The sequence below is a fragment of the Coregonus lavaretus genome (genome assembly GCF_964263955.1).
Source record: "Coregonus lavaretus genome assembly, chromosome: 33".
NCBI lineage: Eukaryota > Metazoa > Chordata > Actinopteri > Salmoniformes > Salmonidae > Coregonus > Coregonus lavaretus.
In genome coordinates this window covers 24,635,034-24,657,987 of record NC_140020.1, presented here as the reverse complement: position 1 = coordinate 24,657,987, position 22,954 = coordinate 24,635,034, and the positions used below count along the sequence as shown (strand labels likewise).

Sequence of the window (22,954 nt, the reverse complement as noted above, 5' to 3'; positions counted from 1 at the left end):
GTTTGACCCTGTCCGTAGACCATGACTGTCTTTTTCTTCCTTCTGTTTGATGACTATTCTATTATAATTTATGCCATAATTGTGTTATGTACTCTGGTGAACTCAATGAGATCTCTCACCCCTCTATCGAGTACAGTGAAATGCCTTTCTTTCAAGCTCTAAACTCAGCAATGCAGTAATCAATAACAATGTAATACTACAAATAAATTTGATGGCTGTTTTCAAGTATTTTATTGAGAGTTTTTACTACTACAATATAACACAGCCTGTTATATGCTCCTCAGTTTGTTTTATTCTTCTGCAGTGTTTCTTGTATTTAATCATTTTGATATGGAAGACTAAGACAATGTATTGTATGAACCAGAAAAAAAAAATATTCTACCAATTAAAAAAAACATTTTTTTATCTGTTGGAAATCTGACAAAATCTAACAAAAGGCCAATTACCTTTATTTAGCTGAACGGAAGAGTTGCATATCACTTTGGCCTTTATTTAGCTGAACAGAAGAGTTGCATGTCACTTTGGCCTGTTGCAAGTGAGAAAATAAAAAAGAATAAGAAATAATCCCTTTTTCCAGGAAAGTTAATTCCCTAGCTGTCTGCATTTCTCTGAAAATGTCAGTGCAGTTCAAATGCTATCCAGATGTCAAGCGGGCGGTCATTGGTAGAAGGTGTCCCTTTAACTCATAATAGCTCCAATATCTCACTATAGCAACAGCTATCTTGCTTTTTTATATGTAAAATATTCTGTGTTTTTCTGTATGTTTGTGTTTTTACTAGCTTTTTCTAGCAAGGCACAGACCTGGGTTCAAATGCCTGTATTTCCAAATACACAGCCCAAAACATGTAAAAACCATAGTCTACCAAATTGTATTTGAGACTATTTTAAAATACCAGAGTTAAATGCAAGGAATGTGTATTTGAATAAGTGTAGTTGAGTATTTTCAAATACTTTCCAAGTGTATTTCCAAATATATTAAAATATTATACTGCTTGTCTTTTCAAATAAAATATATTTGAATACATACATCGGAATGTATGTGAAAGTAATTGAAATATTTAAAATAGTATTTGAAACCAGGTCTGGTTGTATCTTCTCTGATTGTCTGAAAAGTCACTTATATCCTCTTGAGAATGTAAATATATATTGGTTTTGGGTTTTGGGATGTATTTCTGGAAATTCTTTGTGTTTATTTGAATCAGTTCAGTAGCAATGATTTCTAACATTAGGAAAAAACAGGAAATAGGACAGCGAGAAGAAGAAAAATAAGACAAATGTTTAATGTATCTCTGGAATGTATTATACATTTGGGGCAAAACCAAATCACTTGCGCTGTAGATACTTTTCAAAGAGAACAGTTCGGTAAAAACACTCAAAACACTAATGTCTGGTTTTCGCATTATGGCTCCTTCTATAGATTGATGCCATGTGACGATTAACACGTTTTCTCACTTCCTTTATTTAGCTGGTTTGTTAATAAAAAAATTTAAAGGCACACTAAAAAGATGCAGTATCACAACAATCTTTTGAATTTGATGTCTTTGTACATGGATTACTCTTCTCATTTCTATACAGTATACACTGTGGAACATTAAGGAATGCAGTATTTCCCTGTATGAAGTTAGGTCTAGTTTATAATCACCCTGGACCTGCAGGCTGATCTGGAATACAGTACCATGACAATATCCAGGAGTCTCTAAGGAATCTTTTAATTTCATAGGTCTGACGTTCGAGAATTCAAATATCATATTGCAGACCTCTCTCACAGTTCTCAGTCTCTTCATTTAGCACTTCGTAGTGAAGATGTTTGAGAGTTCCAGTTAGTGTAAAAAATGTCCCTTTTTTGTCTGGTATGAATGAATAATCATGGATTTAAAGTTCACAAGAAAACAGGGTAGATTTATTTGCTAAATGTGATAAAACAATTATGAATTTTTTTGGAACCAGCTCCAGTTCATCTACAGTTTAAACAAAAGTGTAAATCAACTTTGCTTTCAGATACAGTACAGATGACATTTAGCAACAGTTTCAACACCCACTGAATCTTTAGAATTAACAACGAGCGAACTGCAAAAAATTAGAATTTCCTAACGGAGGTTTTGCTGCAATCAACCAGAATATCTCATATTTCACTGACACTTAATATTCCGCGACAGTCAGTATATTAATTGCAACCAAAAACAAATCACAGCAGAAATTGTGAAAACAGTGAAACGTGCGAAAAGGTTCAGAGAAAATACTGGCTTGCTGTAAAATATCCCAACAGTTCAATCCACTTCCAGTTTTGATTTCACTGTGGCTCCTCTCCTCTCCTCTCTCCAACCAAACCACCACTGGCACCATCACGGTACTCTCTGATCTCCCCAGGCTAGGTTTGGGTTCACTTGTCCAGGCTACGGCTCTCCTCCAGACTGGGTTGCTGGAAAGTGGGTTGGAGGTAGGTTTGACCAGACCCAGAACGCTCCTGCAGGTGGATGGGTACCTCCTCTGGTCCGCCTGTTCCCTTCTCATTTTTGTCTCTCTTCTTACCTCTCCGGCCCTGGTGACATACCCCACTGCTACCCTTCGAACTGACCGTCTGCCCTCTGAAGAGCTGCGCCCGGCGCTGGCACAGCCCCACCTTACTGAGCAGGATAAAGACGTCCCCCCTGAAGGCCTTGGTGAAGATGGCGTACAGGAAGGGGTTGGCACAGGAGTTGAGAGGGTAGAAGAGCACCAGCAGGATCTTAGAGTTGGATACAGTGATGAGAGGCCGGTCCAGAACCGCCGACATGGCGTAGAAGGAGATGGGTGCCATACACAAGAAGTCCGTGAAGATAAGGACGGCCATGCGTTTGGCGATGTTGGTGTCTTTGGAGCCGGACGGGTAGTGCGGGTTGTGGACAGCGCAGTAGATCTTGATGTAACAGGCACAGATGACCAGAAATGCCAGGATGTTGAGTATCAGGACTGAGACAATGTACACCTGGGCCACAGTGGACTGGGTGTCCATGGGCAGGCAGATACTGACCTAGTTAAATAAAGATAAAATAAATAATCAATCAATCAATCGTTACGAAACCGATTAGCCAGCCCACTACTATGGCTACTCTTGCAGGTCTAGGGGGTCCTAGGCTTGCCATAGACTGGCTAATTGGTTTCGTAACACAACCAATCACTGAATCAATCAATTAATATAAATAAATAGATAAATACTGACCTTCTGGTAACTACTAACCCCCACTAGGGGGAGCACCGCTAGGAGGAGACAGAACAACCATCCAGCCAGCATCACAGCAGCAGCATGGGGCAGACGCAACTTCCTGTCCAGCCTCATGGCAAACGTTATCGCATGCCACCTTTCTAGCGTGATCACCGTCAGCGTATACACCGACAGCTCGCTGGCAAACACGGTGAAGAACCCTGCTAACCCGCAGCCTGGCCCCGTCTGCCAGTCGATGGCGTGGTTGTAGTACTCTGCCCGGGTGTGAAGGTCCACAGAGGCGATGAGGAGGAGATATATCCCCATGCAGAGGTCAGCGAAGGCCAGGTGACACATGAGGAAGCGGGAGACGGAGAGCTTGTAGTGAGAGGTGAGGAGGACTAGAAGTGCCACCATGTTGCCTACTACAGCCAGTAGAGAGACAAACCACACAGACACCCGCAGGAAGCTGAAGCCCATGATGTCCTCGCACGGGTTGAACTCGTCCGGCGCAGGGGCACAGGTCACCTCCTCGCCTTCCTCACATACCACGTAGTCGTAGCGACTGTCAAAGTCCTGGCTGGTGTCCTCCTGGGGGTTCTGTAAGATAAGATCAGATAAAATATACTTATCTCATCGATTATCACAGAGACACAGAAATGTATCCTTTTCCTTTCCTTGATTATTTCTTTTTCCCCCCAGTCAGCGCTGGAATTCGAACTGGCGACCCTCTGGTTGCTGACCAGTCTCTCTTACCTTCAGTGTCTCCCCGAAGCCCACGTCATCGTCCGGCTGGCCCCCAAAGTAAGCATGGTAGTGGAGGCTGCTGTGGAAGTCTCTCCGGGGGTCTCCCTGGGTGTCTCTGAACACCTCATCTCTGAAGCCCCCCTCGATGGGCTGCTGGTCGGCTGCATCCCCCATGGGGTCCCCTTGGAGGGATGGAACTGTGAGGGGACCCACGGATCTCTTCTGGTGCTGGTCTGCTGCAGCATCAGAGGCTGGGCCTACTTGAAGGGATGGGACTCTGAGGGGATCTACTGATCTCTTTTGATGCTGGTCGTAGAAAGCTGTCAGGTTGCAGATTATGTACTCCAGGTATCTGCAATGTCAAAAGAGCCTCATTGTAGAACTGTACTGTACATCTATGAGTTTTTCTTTGAGTTTCACTTTCTGCTTCTGTTTGTGCTTTCAGGTCTAGGCCGGGTTACTGAAAAGCTTTTTGTGACCTGTGACACTTTTGATGTAAAAAGGGCTTTATGAAGACAATGTGATTGATAGGTTGTTTTTACGACTAAGAATAGTCTGTAATGAACATTGCAAGGTGAAAAAAATTTAACTGAATGACTGAAAGTTCAAGTTGAGTGCAAACAAATAAATACAAAATAATTCAGCTTGAATCCTTTACTTCCAAATACCTCTTTATACACTCCTGAGTTCAGCTATCATATTATTTACATACCCAGTTAAAGAAGAAAAACGGATTCATGTTTTGAGAGGGTCATTAGTCTTGTTTAGACGTTGGTCTTCCTACAATAACAGTGTGGACTGACAGTAATTAAAGCCACCTAATAAAACGTTATAGGTAAACGCGTCATAGAGTTGACTTAATCTCAGCCAACATCCACACTGGAGAATTACAACTGTGCTATTCAACAGCCATTAATCATACTGTAACTACACAATACAGAGCAATACACACTACAGTACACTACCAGGGTTAGTAATGCACTCTGTAATTTGCTTTTCATTTACAAAACCATCAATGAAAGTGTTCACAGGTTTATAGTTGTAACTCCGTTTTAAGGAGCCAAGAAGCATTTATTTACAAAATAAAAGTCTAGACAAACAAATAAATGTGTGAAGGACCACAGTCAGTCAATGGGAAAAATCATTATGCTCTTGTTGCAGATGGGGAGGTTTAAATCCCTAGTGAGACACCATGGTAGAATGGAGGGATGTATTGCGAGAGGAAATGGTAGAATTATGATTTATTGGGAAAGATGGCTTGATCTGTGGCTGTCTGAAGGGTGGAATTGATGAGTGTTGGAATAATTATATGCACAAATGTACAGTATAAATGTTTGAGGTCCTCTAATCACTGTTTATGTTTTGTGGTTTGGTTTCATGCTGTGAGTGGTGTGTGTGTGCTGGTCCTGGTAGTTATGGATGCGCTTGCTTTTTCCCGCCCTTGGAAAATCCCTTTGGGCCCGGGGGCGGGGCCTTGCCTTACCGCCGTCTCGGGGCGGGTGGGGGCGAGCGCAACCACTGACCAGAGCAACCACTGACCAGAGCACCCACTAAACAGAGCACCCACTGTGGGAGCGGAAATGTGTATTGTCAGTGTATTGTATTGTTATTTTAAATTAATAATATATATATAATATATAATCAAAATAAACGTGTAAAACAACAGCTCAACAACAACTCAACAAGATACAGGCTTTTTACCTCTCCAGAAAAACGTTATTGTCCACGCAATATGGAAATGTATCTTTGGCTTCACAATGATTGACATAAAAAACAAACAACATTAAAACATAATCTCACCCTCTCTTCTTCTTGAGGTTCTTGAAGCCGCAGCAGTGGGAGGGGTAGGTGAGGTCTGCGGTAATCAGGTGTTTGAAGGTTTTGATTGGCGGGAGCTTCTTCAGGTTCCAGGCACTGCGGGCCATCAGCTCCCTGAGAGATTCCAGGCCTGCTGTGGGGAGGGATGACACCCCCGTCAGGGACACGTCACTGGAAAAGGAAACACAGGGAATACATGTGACAGCTGGAGGTCATACAGGGCTCATAGAGGGTTCTTACAGAGTTCAGAACAGTGAATACAGGAGACAGCTGGAGGTTAAAACGTGTTCATACAAAGGTCATACAGAGTTCATACAGCTGGGGGTCACAAATTATGTCACCTAAGGGAATGTGTGTGCGTGTGTGTAGAAGTGCTGTAATGGTATTTGGAATCATAGGCCATGGCATGGGCCATAGACATTACTATCATTAAAGCAACAGATGAAGCCTAGTGATGATTTGGGTTTGTACTGTTTATGACAGCAACACCTCCCCACCTCTAGTTTTTAAGATATGCATGGCTACCCATTTTGCGCATTCTCCAAATCTGGGATAAACCTTTTTGTCAAATGCCTATTTATTACCCAATTGTTAGACTTTTGCAACCTTTCTGAAACGGAATGCAAAATACAACGGCTACATCTGGTTCCTGCAAAAGAGTATCCACCGCTCTTCCATCGTCTTTATCTAATTAAACATTCTGTTTTTTATTGTCCACGTTGCCATGCCAAAGACTGAACCTCACTTGGAAGTAAAGTCACAACTCAGTACAAGCACACATCCAGTCCTTGGTTGCATCCCAAATTGCACCCTTTTCCCTATATAGTGCCCTACTTTTGACCAGAGCCCTGGTCAAAAGTAGTGCTCTATACAGGGACTAGGGTGCCATTTGAGACGTGTTCCATTTCTCCTTCAGCATCCTGTGTGATTGTATTATCAGTACATACTGTAACCTACACTCCCCCTTCGAGGGGCCAAGTGGGGGACAAAACATTAACAAGATGTTTCCTCATCTAGTGTATCAGTGAAATGATCTGCTAAATGATTTAATAAGATAATAATAATATACAGAAACACAAGCCAAACAATGCATAAAATTAAATCACACTTTCTTTCTTTCTGAGAGGCAGCTGAGTATTTTTCTGTCCCATTGGTTCTCTCTCTCTCTCTGGGGGAACATTGAGCAACACTGGATAATAATAGTGTGTGGCGAAGACATGCCGGCGGTCTGATTTTGTCATTGGGAGATGTTTAGGCCATGACCTCATGTGGATGACCTCACCGCTCAGCCAGGACTAGGACATGGACCTTGTTCCAATACTTTAGAAATATACATCCTTCCTTCCTTTTTTTCCTTGAGGTAAGCATAGAGATACGTGATTGAATGGGGTATAAGCAAGTTCAAAACCGTATTACTTTCACCAATCCAACCAATTCAGGTCAGTGATTACTTCAAGGAAGGTAGGAAGGAAGGCCGCATTTCCGAAGTATTGAACAAGGCTTAGTCCTGAGAGGGCTGGGGAACAGATTGACTTATTAAAAACGTATTAAAGAGGTTACAGCTTTAGGAGTACTACTCCAGAAAACAGATAACAGAGGTAAGGTTTCTGCATCAAACTCCCCAGAAAGGGAAGGGGATATTTAATTCCACTATGACTCTCAAAACAGAGAGGGGAAGGAAAAGTCAAAAGTTTCTCTAACACTCACACACAATCTGCGTCTGATTTCCCAGTCAAAATCCCAGCTGTCGTTAAGCTATTTTCACTCTGTGATGATTTCTGAACTGTTTCTCCCAGACATGTTTCTCACTCATTCTCCACTTTTATGGGAAAATAGAGAGGTACAAAAAGAAAGAAACTTAGCCATGAATGAATTACGGAAGTTATGATTTGAACCAATCTGGCTTTGTAAAAAAAATTGTTTTCTAGTAATTATTTAAAATTTTAGATACTTAATCATCTGATAATTTTAGACTCTATTATAAACTTTTTCTGTAAAAGTTCCAAACCCAAATCATAAACCACATATCATTGCAAAACACACTTAATATCACATTATTGGAACATGCTGTATCTCTCTGTTTAATAAGACAAATACCTGACATTTAAGACCGGAACGTGGAACATTGGATACATTTGTACCATTCGTTCAAAGTAGTTTGAGCGACTTTAACATCAGATATTAACTGAAAATGTTGGGCAGTGCAGTGAGAGATACTATTTTGTCCAGGGCTCACTTGAAAAAAGAGTTGTTAATCTCTATGTGACTTTCCTGGTTAAATAAAGGATGAACAAATACTCACAGAAGCATTGGCCCACTAACAGTGCCAGCAAACATCCTTTCATCCATCTTGGTCAGACGCTTGTTCCTATGGAGGTACCTGGAGAGAAAACACACACACATGCACACACACACGCAAACACACGAACAAGAATGTAACCGACACACTTCAATCACCATAATCATCCTGATAGCTCTGAGACATGCTACAATATTTTCACTATCCTCATCACACCACGTTTTACAGTTTATGTTCACCGTTTTCTGGAGTAACACTGACTTCAGACGGCTCAGGTCTTATCCTGAGTGTTGTTTTAAATTAGCCGTCCCACCATCGGAGAAGGTACTTCAGAAACACGCTGCGCCTTTAAAATGCATACTGTAGAATCCCTAAATCTAATTTTCATAATAAACGTGTGTGCGAGAGTATTTGTCTTGGTGTTACAGCTCTTGGATCAGCTCTTGCTCGGAGAAAGCACACATACACACTCACACACAGACCGATACACACACTCCCGGATCAGTTTTTGCTCTAAGCGCGCTCTGTGCGTGCCAACCCAAACAGCAGTGTGGTAAGACTGACTAAAGTGACTGCCCATTGGTCTAATTACAACTCCATAAGGACCAGCTAGGGTTTTACTGGGGGTGAATGGTTAAATGGAGGGGTGCAGGGGTGCAGGGGATGAGAGGGTCAGAGCTATATTAATGTTTCATATCCTGACGGGAAAGCTAGAGAGAGGTGACAAAAAGGAGGGAGGCGGGGGGTGAAGGTTGGAGTTAAAGGGCCAACAGTTTTTGTAACAAAAATAAGTAATGTTTACATGTCTTTATACAATATTGGGGGAGGGGTGTGTAGGGACAGTGTAGTGACACAATGATTGTTTTTTTTACATTTCAATTTGAAACTATTCATCCAGGTTAGTCTCAGTACAGTAAGATGAAATCTAGATAAAAATAAGACAACCCTAGAATAACGATTTTTTTGTCCCTTATGGGGAAATACATTTCCTTTGGCGCTTTGATGCTGACTTCCTGAAATCGTCTTCTTAAAAATCACGAGAACTAAGGCTTCCTAATCAAGGCTGGGGTTAACCTCTCTCTAAGCACGTCTGAGAGGACCAGTTCAGATGTAACCGTGATCCTACTGCTTGTGTAGTGTAATAGTGTAAATTTGAGAAAGGAAATATACATGCCAGATGTCAAAAATGGTTTAATCCAGTCAAAATACTAAGTAATTTAATTTAGGTGAAATGAAGGGGTCTGAAATGACTGATTGTTAAGCCAGAGTGAAAGATATCATAACTGTAACAACATAGAGTACCGTACCTCCAGTACTTCTCTATGAAAAGACTCTCCCTCTAAGGCAGTCCAAAGCACTGTTCCAATCTATTTATACAGTCATTGTTTCAAACAGCAAGAGGTCATCAACAATACAACATAACAAGAATATCTGCTGCTTTAGCGCTTTGTCTTGCATGGCTTTGGGTTGGCAGGGTCAAGCAGAGCGGCTACTAATACAGTATTTAATTTTCTGTTCTATAATTTTATATTCTATTATTCTCTATTCTATTCTATACCATTCTATTCTTTTGTGTTAATGATATAAGCAAAATAACTTACACAGCATCCAGTTTGGTCCCGTTAAAAGCATGATGTTGGATGTCGGTGAAGCCATTACTGTACAACATCCTGTAAGATAATACAATAAAATAAATAATATAAACATTAGAAAACATTCATAACAGTAATATTTACTGACGCCATCACTGTGTTATTTTATGCACCAACCCACTGACTAACTTTGAATCTGTCTGGTTGTACAGGTCCTATTAATCAGTAATGCCAATTCCAGCTGGTGAATGAAATGTATATTTTTGTGCTGAGGATTTGCCTGTGTATGCAATTTAGTGACCAAAATCTCTACAACATTTTCTGTAACATATTTCACTGTGTAATTTTCTCCCCACCAAAACCGAACAACTTCAATGTATTGGGCTAGTTGTGTCCTGAATCTGTTTGCCATTGTGACCAATATGACCATGGCTTTGGCATCTAATGTAACGGTGGTTTCTCGGCACACTCTGAGACTGCAAGCAAGGGTAATGTAATGGCCTATAGTCGACAGTGAAGGCACCAGTGAAACTGTAGAGCTATGGCTGTGTACTCACACTGTCAGCACTTGGTTGGTAATACCACGGAATGAATTGGCTGGGACCTCAGAGATGTAAGGATGATCAGCTATTTCACTGTGAGGAGATACAACAGGAAATTAGGTGGTGTTGCAAATATAGAAAACCTTGTCAGAGAGTAGGAAAAAGGAATGGAACGCCACAGAGTGGAAAATAGCTAAGTACATCTTCTAGCACTATTGTAACCACTGGCACTAGACTACAGGCAAGGCATAATGGGTTGGAAAATCCTTACTATATATAAGACAGATCTTTAGATAGGACAGGATGATGCTTCTAAACTCCCCTATGTATTTGTTTGGACAGTAAAGCTACATTCCTTAATTTGGCTCTATACCCCAGAATTCCAGCTTTTTGGTTTTGAGATCAAATGTTTTATATGACGTGACAGTACAGAATGTCACCTTTTATTTGAGGGTATTTTTATACTTATCTGTTTTACCGTTTTGAAATGAAAGCACTTTATGTATCTAGTCCCCCCATTTGAAAGTGTCATGAGTATTTGGACAAATCCACTTTTAGTTTATTACATTTAGTCAAAAGTTTAGTATTTGGTCCCATATTCCTAGCACGCAATGACTACGTCAAGCTTGTGACTCTACAAACTTGTTGGATGCATGTGTTTCGGATGATGTTGTGCCCAATAGAAATGAATGGTAAATAATGTATTGTGTCATTTTGGAGTCACTTTTATTGTAAATAAGAATAGAATATGTTTCTGAACACTCCTACATTAATGTGGATGCTACCATGATTACGGATAATCATGAATGAATCGTGAATAATGATGAGTGAGAAAGTTTTTATGGGGGGTATGATATTTATGCCTCTAACTTATTACCTCATCATTATTCACAATTAATTCATTAAATATATGTGTTCAGAAACATACTCTATTCTTATTTACAATAAAGGTGACTCCAAAATGACACAATACATTATTTAACATTAATTTCTATTGGGCACAAAATAATCCGAAACTCAACCAAAACAAACGGCAAATGCATCCAACAAGTTTGTAGAGTCACAAACTTTTGACAAATGTTATACACTATAAGTGTATTTGTCCTTCAAATGGGGGGACTAGATACATAAAAGTGCTTTCATTTTCTAAACGGTAAAACCGATATGTATGAAAAAAACCTCAAATAAAAGGTGACATTCTGTACTGTCACCTCAAATGCTATTTTGTATAGGTTTTAGCTTCACTGTCCAAATAAATATGTAGGGGAGTGTTTGTGTGTATGTCTCTCTCATAAAAGAGATTCAAACCTCAATCGATTTACTGGTAAAAATGCCATTATTTTTCACATGTAATATGGGAAAATTAGTAAGGTATATATATATATTACAGGGTTGTAATACTTGTGAGACAGTTCCTACTTGTAAGAGTATAGTACTAACAAAGGTATTATGTATTAGTATTGTAGTTTTCTTACAGTATGAAGTTCATATCATCTGAGTGGATGTTGGTGAGATTAGGAAAGATGGTGAGGCCAGTATTGAAAATACCCCTAGAAGGAACCAAGAGAGAGATGGTTAGATAGCTGGCAGGCGATGACCAAGCAGACTATCCCAATCAAAACCAAGAGAGAGATGGAAAGATAGCTGGCAGTGACCAAGCTGACTCCCTCACCAATCAAGCTACCACAGAGTATAAAATTGTAACATGACAGTGCCAGTACTGGCATATACAGTAGGAACCTTTTAAATTGAATAGATTGGATATAATTGCTCAATTATTGCCAAAGCCAAATATTTGAAGGCAAGTCTCATCTATTGTATCTTGTGTTAAAGTAACGTTGTCAGTTTGGACTCAAAATAGCGTTTTCAAAGCAAAGATGGTTTTGATTTTGAAATAAGACTGTCCCTTGATGTTTATAATACACATATGATTTCTAAAAGAGCTCACAGGTATTTCAGGTTTGGAAGGTTCTTAAATGCTTCTGGGTCGATGTATGACAGACTCTTCGCGTTCCGGATCTCTCTGAAATGGAAAACACAAATACACCTCAAGAATTACAGTCAACATGATGTTTTCCAGTTTGACATGTTCTTCTGTGTATCCTAGGATTAAGTGCTCATACATCCTTTGCTTTGCTTAGTAATTTGGCGTTCCTGTGTCACTGAACATACAGGACATGTTCTGTCGTATATATTCAGTCGATACAAGGGTTGTATTCATCCCCACTAGACCTTTACAGCTTCCTTTCATGTTCTTTAAAGGTCAAGTATGTGCTTCAGGTTCACTGACACACACACACACATCAAATGAAATCTTATTCGTCACATGCTTCGTAAGCAACAGGTGTAGACTAACAGTGAAATGCTTACTTACATGCACACACACACATGCACACACACGGACACACACACACTGAGTGCTGACAGAAGAGGGTAAGGTGCATGTCTGTCTATCGGAAAGACCAGGAGGAAAATCTCCAAAGTCTCCACATACATCTAACTCCGGAAGTCAAGGTTCAATTAACGTTTCATTAGTGTGTTGACTCTGGTGCGCCCCGGCCGTAGTGAAGCCCATGCTTGTCTAACCCATGTGGTGTGGATGAATGCTGGGGAACGTGTGATCCTAGCCCTCCTTCGCACACCTGGGTAACCGCAATCAGCACCCTGGCCAACATGTTCTGACCACTGGAAGTCTGAGCCACTGTGTGTGTGTGTTTGTGTGCAGTGAAGTGCTACCCACTCCTCTACCTTCCAACCTCCACCCCACCTCATCCTCCACCACCTTCCTCCCTCCCTCTCAGCCCCCAAGCTGGTGTGTCTGTGTGCAGTGAACCGCTACCCTCCACCCTTCTACCCCCATCCCACACTCCACTCCCTCCCTCCCTCCCAGCCCACAGCTTCTTGGTTCCCTGAACAGCTCTCGCCACCCTCCACCTCCTCTTGGTCCCTCAGCCCTAACAGCTGCTGCCTGCCCGCTGGCCACGAGCAGCTGACAGGAAGCCCAACATGAATTTGTTTCTGACCCCTGGAGGAAACCAAAGAGCGATGCCATTATTATGTGGTGTGGCACAACCACTGGACCAATCAGGTCTGAACAGGCCCTGGAGAGCCACTAGAAAGGGTGGGAGAAACCATCTTGGTCTCTACACTTTGAGCCTATCACAGAGCGTGAGCCAGGACAGGGATTGGCCAAATATAGAGCCTGTCACAGTGGGGACTTTGCTGAGGGACAGTCAATGGAATATGAGATAACGGAAAAGTTAGCGTTCTGTATTATTTACATTTTAGTAATTTAGCAGACGCTCTTATCCAGAGCGACTTACAGTTAGTGCATACATTATTTTTTTTTTTCATACCCCCCCGTGGGAATCGAACGCACAACCCTGGCGTTGCAAACGCCATGCTCTACCAACTGAGCTACATCCCTGCCGGCCATTCCCTCCCCTACCCTGGACGACGCTGGGCCAATTGTGTATTATGCTGATGAAGCAGCTTGATTAGTTTCATCCCATGTAACTTAGTGGTCAGACCTTAGAGAGAACATACATCAGATGCAGTTAAGGAGATAGAGACAACCAAGACTAACCAACATGCTCTCAAGCATGCCAGCTTCTACAGCAGCTCAGGCATGGATAGGAAAACCACATATTGACTGTTGGCTTTCCCTCTCCCCTAACATCTCCAGTTACATGTTGTTACGTCTGTCTGTTTAGACCCAGGCCTAGCGATGATGGACAGGAGACAGATACTCAATATATCAATTATTTTCTCCAACGTCATTACGTCAAAAGCCACTGTGCTAAAGTGCTACTCTAGAGTAACACGGGACGGCAAAGTGACGCTCTTCAGACCTTATGAAATGTTGTTGTCAACCGTAACTGTTATGGAAACGCTGTTGGGTAACAGTTATAGAATTTCTCTTGATCATGTATGCAAATGCTGATGCTCGCAATGGTTTGTGGCATAGAAGCGGTGAAAACTATTTCCGATCCTGAAAATAACAAGGCAACGTCATCTAACTTCTTCACCATAATGTATGTTTCATAAGAGTCACTATTAGAAAAAACACTCCCCTCCATATGTATTTGGACAGTGAAGCAAAACATTTTGTGAAGCTCCAGCATTTTGGATTTGAGATCAAACGTTTCATATGAGGCGACAGTACAGAATGTCACCTTTTATTTGAGGGTATTTTCATGACTTCTTCAAATATGGGGACTAGATCTATAAAGTGCTTTCATTTCTAAACGTTAAAACAGATATGTATGAAGATACCCTCAAATTAAAGGTGACATTCTGTACTGTCACCTCATATGAAACATTCTAGCTCAAATCTAAAATGCTGGAGTATAGAGCCAAATTAGTATTTTGATCTTCACTGTCCAAATCCATCTGGAGGGGAGTGTACATATCCTCTACTCACATGTGGGTGATTTTCTTTAGATTGTAGAAGGAATGCCTCTCAAGTCCTGCCAGTGTCACGTCCACTGATATGTATCTGAAAGAAAGAAACCATCATACTTTGATATAGTGATTCTCAATATACAGAAAGACATACGGTGTCTTTCTAATAAAATTAAAGATCCATTTTGCACTCTTTCCTGCACATTCTTTACACATATGGTTTTACTATGTAACATTTGATCAAATATAATTAAAAGTATTGTGCAATCATACCGGTTAATATACAACATAGGATTTACTTTCATATATACTCCCTTCCATATTTATTTGGACAGTGAAGCTCAACTTTGTATACTCCGGCATTTTGGATTTGAGATCAAATGTTTCATATGAGGGTACAGTACAGAATGTCACCTTTTATTTGAGGGTATTTTCATACATATCGGTTTTACGGTTTAGAAATGAAAGCACTTTATGCATCTTGTCCCCCCATTTAAAGATATTTTCTTCATAAGTATTTGGACAAATTCACTTATAGTGTATTAAGGTAGTAAAAAGGATAGTATTTGGTCCCACATTCTTAGCATGCAATGACTACATCAAGCTTCTGACTCTACAAACTTGTTGGATGCATTGGGCAGTTTTTTTGGGGTTTCTGCCTCGGATTACGTTGTGCCCAACTTTTATTGTAAATAAGAAAATAAGGTTTCTGAACACTTCTACATTCATGTGGATGTTACCATGAGTATGGATAATCATGAATGAATTGTGAATAATGATGAGTGAGAAAGTTACAGCGGAACAAAGATCATACCGCCAAAATAAATGCTAACATCTCAACATTACCAATAACAGGAGAGGCTAGCATTTGTATCCATAATCATGGTAGCATCCACATTACTCTAGAAGTGTTCAGAAACATCTTCTATTTTTATTAACAATAAAAGTGACTCCAAAATGACACAATACATTATTCACCATTCAGTTCCTATTGGGCAAAACAATCTGAAACACAACCAAAACAAACTGAAAATGCATCTAACAAGTTTGTAGAGTCACAAGCTTGATGTTGTCATTGCGTGCTAAGAATATGGGACCAAATACTAAACTTTGGACTACTTTAATACACTATAAGTGAATTTGTCCAAATTCTTTTGTCCACAAATCTTCAAATGGGGGGGAGGGGGTAGGGAAGCTAAAAAATATATGTATGAAAATACCCTCAAATAAAAGGTGTCATTCTGTACTGTTGCCTCATATTAAACATTTGATCTCAAATTCTAATTTGTAGGAGTATAGAGCCAAATGTAAAAATGCTTGCTGCACTGTCCAAATAAATACGGAGGGGAGTGTACCTGAACCACTGTGAGTAGTAAAGCTACTAGACTAATGATCATCTTCAATCCAAAACCAAGCTTTAGCCTCAGTCCTATAGACTTAACCACCCACTTCTCCCAAAGCCTCTAAATCCATGGGTAATTTAACAGGTATGTATGAACCACACATATCCATTACCCAGTCATCAGTACCACTGCTTTCATTTGTTATTACTGAGTAACTACTGTGTAGTTAGTGTGTAGTCTAATGGCATATAAAACAAACTGAGACTTAGAATCTGAATCTATATCAGAAATGGAATGCGTCTCTTCATTGTGAGAAAGCGGGGTTAGTATTTAAAGTGCAGCGCACTAGACTAGAATTGCTCCTGATTGCTAATAAATACTATTTACATGCTGTAAATTAAGGGGGTCAAAAACTTATTTCCAGTCTAGACTGTGTAGATTACAGGTTAAAAAGGGTATCTATTCCAGTATTCTGTTGCAGGTTGAAGTTTATTGTCATGAGTCTTGTCATGGAGGCAGAACTGGGCAGCTGCAAAGTCAAAATTGGCTATATTGTAAAAATGTAATATATATATATATATATATTTTTTTTTACTTTTTGATCTTAATTTAAGGTTAGGGTTAGGCACTAGGGTTAGCAGTGTGGTTAAGGTTAGGGTTAAGGTTAGGTTTAAAATCAGATTTTATTACAGCTAGTGACCACTCTGCAGAGCTGCCTCCAGAACAAGATTCATGACGAAAATCGCTAACCTGCTATTCTGTTGGGCGATATAGAGGTGTGCTGGGTGAGGCTGGGGAAAACATCTCCTTTGCTCTCTCTTTCTCTGTCTCTCTTCTTTCCTCATGCATGACTTGGACACAGCCACTGGCCTCACAGGCTGAGAGCAAGGCCTAGCTAGTGTATATTGTCAGAGAAGTCTTCTAAAAAGAACTACATTTCTAATTTTTGTATTGCTTTTAACATTTTGGCTTGGTGATACCCTTTTCCACCTTTTTCTACTGAATGTATATTTTACCACATCATCTAAACCGTTCCCTGAAAGAGGCACCAATCCATACAGCGACTCTACCGGAATACCTTGCCGATGCCTAGGCCCTTGCGGTGGGAATGCCGACATTCCTATTCTAGGAACGCATTAGCTCTTCCAACTGTGATTAGCAGACAGCGGTGATACTAAACAGAGAACAGATCATCTGCACGAGGTGAGGAGAAGACAGAGAGAGAGAGAGAGAGAGAGAGAGAGAGAGAGAGAGAGAGAGAGAGAGAGAGAGAGAGAGAGAGAGAGAGAGAGAGAGAGAGAGAGAGAAGAGAGAGAGAGAGAGAGAGAGAGAGAGAGAGAGAGAGAGTGGGGGAGAAAGAGAGAGAAAGACAGAAGGAGAGAGAGAGAGAGAGAGAGAGAGAGAGAGAGAGAGAGAGAGAGAGAGAGAGAGAGAGAGAGAGAGAGAGAGAGAGAGAGAGAGAGAGAGAAAGAGAGAGTGAAAGAGAGAGTGAAAGAGAGAGTGAAAGAGAGAGAGAGAGGGGAAGCAGAGAGAAAGAGGAGGCTTGGGAAAGGCTTGGATCTGTGATCCCAATCTTTTGGATCAGAGGGAGGAAAAGAGACAGGTGGATGATGTGGAGTTGGGATATTAAGAATTTAAATATAGCTTTGTGGCTTAACGAGTTGAGAATTTGTGATGATGATCAGAGAGAGAGAAAGAAAGAGAGGGTCAAGGAAGGGAATAATGGTGAAAAGAGACTGTGCAGATGGTGATTCACTCACATCCTTGAGATGTTGACCAGGTTGGAGAAGACATCTCCTGGAACTGATGTCAGACGTGTCTCCAGAAGCCATCTAGAAGAGACATAGAGGAGTACTGATCAATATAAAGTTTACAGATCCATGTAAAGTTGACAGATCCAACACAATCTCACACTCAATTAGTGCAAATATGTACAAAAAGTATTTCAGCAGATTTTGTGCGTTTTGTGTTGCTTAATTCGTGTGAAAATACACACATTTTGGTGCGACTTCATTCGTAGGAAAATACATTTTTGGGGGACAAACTTATTGGAGCAATGCATTTTGGACAATGGTGTTCTACACTGCCTTTTTTGAGTCCCACATTCTTTATATACAGTACCAGTATGGCAAGAACAGCTCAAATAAGCAAAGAGAAACAACAGTCCATCATTACTTTAAGACATGAAGGTCAGTCAAAACGGAAAATGTCAAGAACTTTGAAAGTTTCTTCAAGTGCAGTCGCAAAAACCATCAAGTGCTATGATGAAACTGACTCTCATGAGGACCGCCACAGGAATGGAAGACCCAGAGTTCCCTCTGCTGCAGAGGATAAGTTCATTGGAGTTACCAGCTTCAGAAATTGCAGCCCAAATAAATGCTTCACAGAGTTCAAGTAACAGACACAGCTCAACATCAACTGTTCAGAGGGGACTGTGTGAATCAGGCCTTCATGGTTGAATTGCTGCAAAGAAACCAACACCAATAAGAAGAAGAGACCTGGCTGGACCAAGAAACACGAGCAATGGACATTACACCGGTGGAAATTTGTCCTTTGGTCTGTAGTCCAAATTGGAGATTTTTGGTTCCAACCGCCATGTCTTTGTGAGACGCGTTGTGGGTGAACGGATGATCTCCGCATGTGTATTTCCCACCGTAAAGCATGGTGGAGGCGGTGTTATGGTGTGGGGGTGCTTTGCTGGTGACACTGTCTGTGATTTATTTAGAATTCAAGGCACACTTAACCAGCATGGCTACCACAGCATTCTGCAGCGATATGCCATCCCATCTGGTTTGGTCTTAGTGGGACTATCATTTATTTTTCAACAGGACAATGACCCAACACACCTCCAGGCTGTGTAAGGGCTATTTTACCAAGAAGGAGAGTGATGGAGTGCTGCATTAGATGACCTGGCCTCCACAATCCCCCGACCTCAACCCAATTGAGATGGTTTGGGATGAGTCGGACCGCAGAGTGAAGGCAAAGCAGCCAACAAGTGCTCAGCATATGTGGGAACTCCTTCAAGACTGTTGGAAAACCATTCCAGGTGAAGCTGGTTGAGAGAATGCCAAGAGTGTGCAAAGCTGTCATCAAGGCAAAGCTTGGCTATTTGAAGAATCTCAAATATAAAATATATTTAGTTAACACTTTTTTGTTTACTACATGATACCATAATGAATTATGTGGCTTACACCTATGGCACTTCCAAGGCATTTTCATGATGATTATTACAGTTGTGTCAATCATGTTATATACTTAGGCTATTGTAACAAGTTATTGTAGGCCTACTGCCTCTGCCTAGAGGCCTACTTGTCTTTCATGGCATTGGCCGTTAGAGCTCACTTTGCCATGTACAGTGAGGAAAAAAGGTATTTGATCCCCTGCTGATTTTGTACGTTTGCCCAATGACAAAGAAATTATCAGTCTATAATTTTAATGATGGGTTTATTTGAACAGTGACAGACAGAATAACAACAAAAAAATCCAGAAAAACGCATGTCAAAAATGTTATAAATTGATTTGCATTTTAATGAGGGAAATAAGTATTTGACCCCCTCTCAATCAGAAAGATTTCTGGCTCCCAGGTGTCTTTTATACAGGTAACGAGCTGAGATTAAGAGCACACTCTTAAAGGGAGTGCTCCTAATCTCAGTTTGTTATCTGTATAAAAGACACCTGTCCACAGAAGCAATCAATCAATCAGATTCCAAACTCTCCACCATGGCCAAGACCAAAGAGCTCTCCAAGGATGTCAGGGACAATATTGTAGATATACACAAGGCTGGAATGGGCTACAAGACCATCACCAAGCAGCTTGGTGAGAAAGTGACAACAGTTGGTGCGATTATTCGCAAATGGAAGAAACACAAAATAACTGTCAACCTCGGCCTGGGGTTCCATGCAAGATCTCACCTCGTGGAGTTGCAATGATCATGAGAACGGTGAGGAATCAGCCCAGAACTACACGGGAGGATCTTGTCAATGATCTCAAGGCAGCTGGGACCATAGTCACCAAGAAAACAATTGGTAACACACTACGCCGTGAAGGACTGAAATCCTGCAGCGCCCGCAAGGTCCCCCTGCTCAAGAAAGAACATATACAGGGCCGTCTGAAGTTTGCCAATGAACATCTGAATGATTCAGAGGAGAACTGGGTGAAAGTGTTGTGGTCAGATGAGACCAAAATGGAGCTCTTTCGCATCAACTCAACTCGCCATGTTTGGAGGAGGAGGAATGCTGCCTATGACCCCAAGAACACCATCCCCACCGTCAAACATGGAGGTGGAAACATTATGCTTTGGGGGTGTTTTTCTGCTAAGGGGACAGGACAAATTCACCGCATCAAAGGGACGATGGACGGGGCCATATACCGGTTGAGAACCTCCTTCCCTCAGCCAGGGCATTGAAAATGGGTCGTGGATGGGTATTCCAGCATGACAATGACCCAAAACACACAGTCAAAGCAACAAAGGAGTGGCTCAAGAAGAAGCACATTAAGGTCCTGTAGTGGCCTAGCCAGTCTCCAGACCTTAATCCCATAGAAAATCTGTGGAGGGAGCTGAAGGTTCGAGTTGCCAAACGTCAGCCTCGAAACATTAATGACTTGGAGAAGATCTGCAAAGAGGAGTGGGACAAAACCCCTCCTGAGATGTATGAGCCCTGGTTAGAGTCCCTGTTGCAGCTTTCACTTTCTTCCGCTACATTGGTGGCAGCATTGGGATCACGTCCAGCTCACGTCTAGTTATGTGATCTAGTGGTGGGAAGCATTTTGTTTTTCAACATTGTGTTGGGTGGAATTACATTGATATATCTACAGTGCCTTGGAAAAGTATTCATCCCCCTTGGCGTTTTTCCTATTTTGTTGCATTATAACCTGTAATTTAAATGGATTTTTATTTGGATTTCATGTAATGGACATACACAAAATAGTCCAAATTGGTGAAGTGAAATGAAAAAAATAACTTGTTTCAAAGAATTCTAAAAAATAAATAACAGAAAAGTGTTGCATGCATATGTATTCACCCCCTTTGCTATGAAGCTCTTAAATAAGATCTGGTGCAACCAATTACCTTCAGAAGTCACATAATTAGTTAAATAGAGTCCACCTGTGTCAGGTGTCAGTGTGCAGCGGTAGGACGGAGTCAGGTGCAGGACACAGAACTGAGTAAATAACAAACTTTACTCGGAAAAGCAATACATCTAATTTCCACGCAGGGAAATACAAATGCTCACAGCAGTACATAACACCAAACAAAGAACAATCAGGCACAAAACCATGAGGGAAGCAGAGGGTTAAATAGGGAAATAATCATAACGTGATGGGAACCAGGTGTGTACAATCAAGACAAAACAACATAGAAAAATAAACGTAGATCGGTGGCAGCTACAAGACCGGTGACGACGACCGCCGATAGCCGCCCGCACAAGGAGAGGCACCAACTTCGGCGGAAGTCGTGACAACCTGTGTGCAATCTAAGTGTCACATGATCTCAAAATATACACACCTGTTCTGAAAGGCCCCAGAGTCTGCAACACCACTAAGCAAGGGGCACCATGAAGACCAAGGAGCTCTCCAAACGGGTCAGGGACAAAGTTGTGGAGAAGTACAGATCCGGGTTGGGTTATAAAAGATTATCCGAAACTTTGAACATCCCACGGAGCACCATTAAATCCATTATTAGAAAATTGAAAGAATATGGCACCACAACAAACCTGCCAAGAGAGGGCTGCCCACCAAAACTCACGGACCAGGCAAGGAGGGCATTAATCAGAGAGGCAACAAAGACACTAAAGATAACCCTGAAGGAGCTGCAAAGCTCCACAGCGGAGATTGGAGTATCTGGCCATAGGACCACTTTAAGCCGTATACTCCACAGAGCTGGGCTTTACGAAAGAGTGGCCAGAAAAAAGCCATTGCTTAAAGAAAAACATAAGCAAACATGTTTGGTGTTCGGCAAAAGCATGTGGGAGACTCCCCAAACATATGGAAGAAGGTACTCTGGTCAGATGAGACTAAAATTGAGCTTTTTGGCCATCAAGGAAAACGCTATGTCTGGCACAAACCCAACACCTCTCATCACCCCGAGAACACCATCCCCAGAGTGAAGCATGGTGGTGGCAGCATCATGCTGTGGGGATGTTTTTCATCGTCAGGGACTGGGAAACTGGTCAGAATTGAAGGAATGATGGATGGCGCTAAATACAGGGAAATTATTGAGGGAAACCTGTTGCAGTCTTCCAGAGATTTGAGACAGGGACGGAGGTTCACCTTCCAGCAGGACAATGACCCTAAGCATACTGCTAAAGCAACACTCAAGTGGTTTAAGGGGAAACATTTAAATGTCTTGGAATGGCCTAGTCAAAGCCCAGACCCCAATCCAATTGAGAATCTGTGGTATGACTTAAAGATTGCTGTACACCAGCAGAACCCATCCAACTTGAAGGAGCTGGAGCATTTTTGCCTTGAAGAATGGGCAGAAATCCCAGTGGCTAGATGTGCCAAGCTTATAGAGACATATCCCAAGAGACTTGCAGCTGTAATTGCTGCAAAAGGTGGCTCTACAAAGTATTGACTGTGGGGGGGGTGAATAGTTATGCACGCTGAAGTTTTCAGTTTTTCTGTCTTATTTCTTGTTTGTTTCACAATAAAAAATATTTCGCATCTTCAAAGTGGTAAGCATGTTGTGTAAATCAAATGATACAAACCCCCAAAAAATCCATTTTAATTCCAGGTTGTAAGTGTTGCCTGAAGCTGAATGGAAAGTGCTATGGCCCGACCAGTTATTCAGAAGAAAATCCTCTATGACTGTCTAATTTACATAAGACCCAAAACAAACACATTGTACACATTTACAAACTACCTGTTTAAAGTGTTATTACAACCATGGTGTTTATTTGTTACTGAAGCTTATATATCAAATAACCTGACAATGATCCACATCATATGGGTAGACAAATAATGTGTGTTATCTAGCAAAACAGAATATGTATAAAAATGCCAAAAATACCAAAAGCTAAATAGAGCAGAG

General features: G+C 41.3%; 1 protein-coding gene across 1 annotated transcript in view; it reads right to left on the bottom strand.

The window, feature by feature from the left end:
• Positions 1-2,380: 2,380 nt before the first annotated feature.
• The window catches only part of LOC311108381 (thyrotropin receptor-like), a gene marked incomplete at both ends in the record, with an annotated part of 32,753 nt that continues 12,179 nt past the window's right edge, over positions 2,381-22,954 (bottom strand). Inside the window, 11 exons of the mRNA XM_084151015.1 lie at positions 2,381-3,010; positions 3,200-3,781; positions 3,938-4,280; positions 5,729-5,917; positions 8,049-8,126; positions 9,647-9,715; positions 10,195-10,272; positions 11,655-11,729; positions 12,128-12,202; positions 14,603-14,677; positions 17,687-17,758. Coding sequence (XP_084007141.1) covers positions 2,381-3,010; positions 3,200-3,781; positions 3,938-4,280; positions 5,729-5,917; positions 8,049-8,126; positions 9,647-9,715; positions 10,195-10,272; positions 11,655-11,729; positions 12,128-12,202; positions 14,603-14,677; positions 17,687-17,758 — 2,266 coding nt within the window. The remainder of the gene's footprint in view (positions 3,011-3,199; positions 3,782-3,937; positions 4,281-5,728; positions 5,918-8,048; positions 8,127-9,646; positions 9,716-10,194; positions 10,273-11,654; positions 11,730-12,127; positions 12,203-14,602; positions 14,678-17,686; positions 17,759-22,954) is intronic.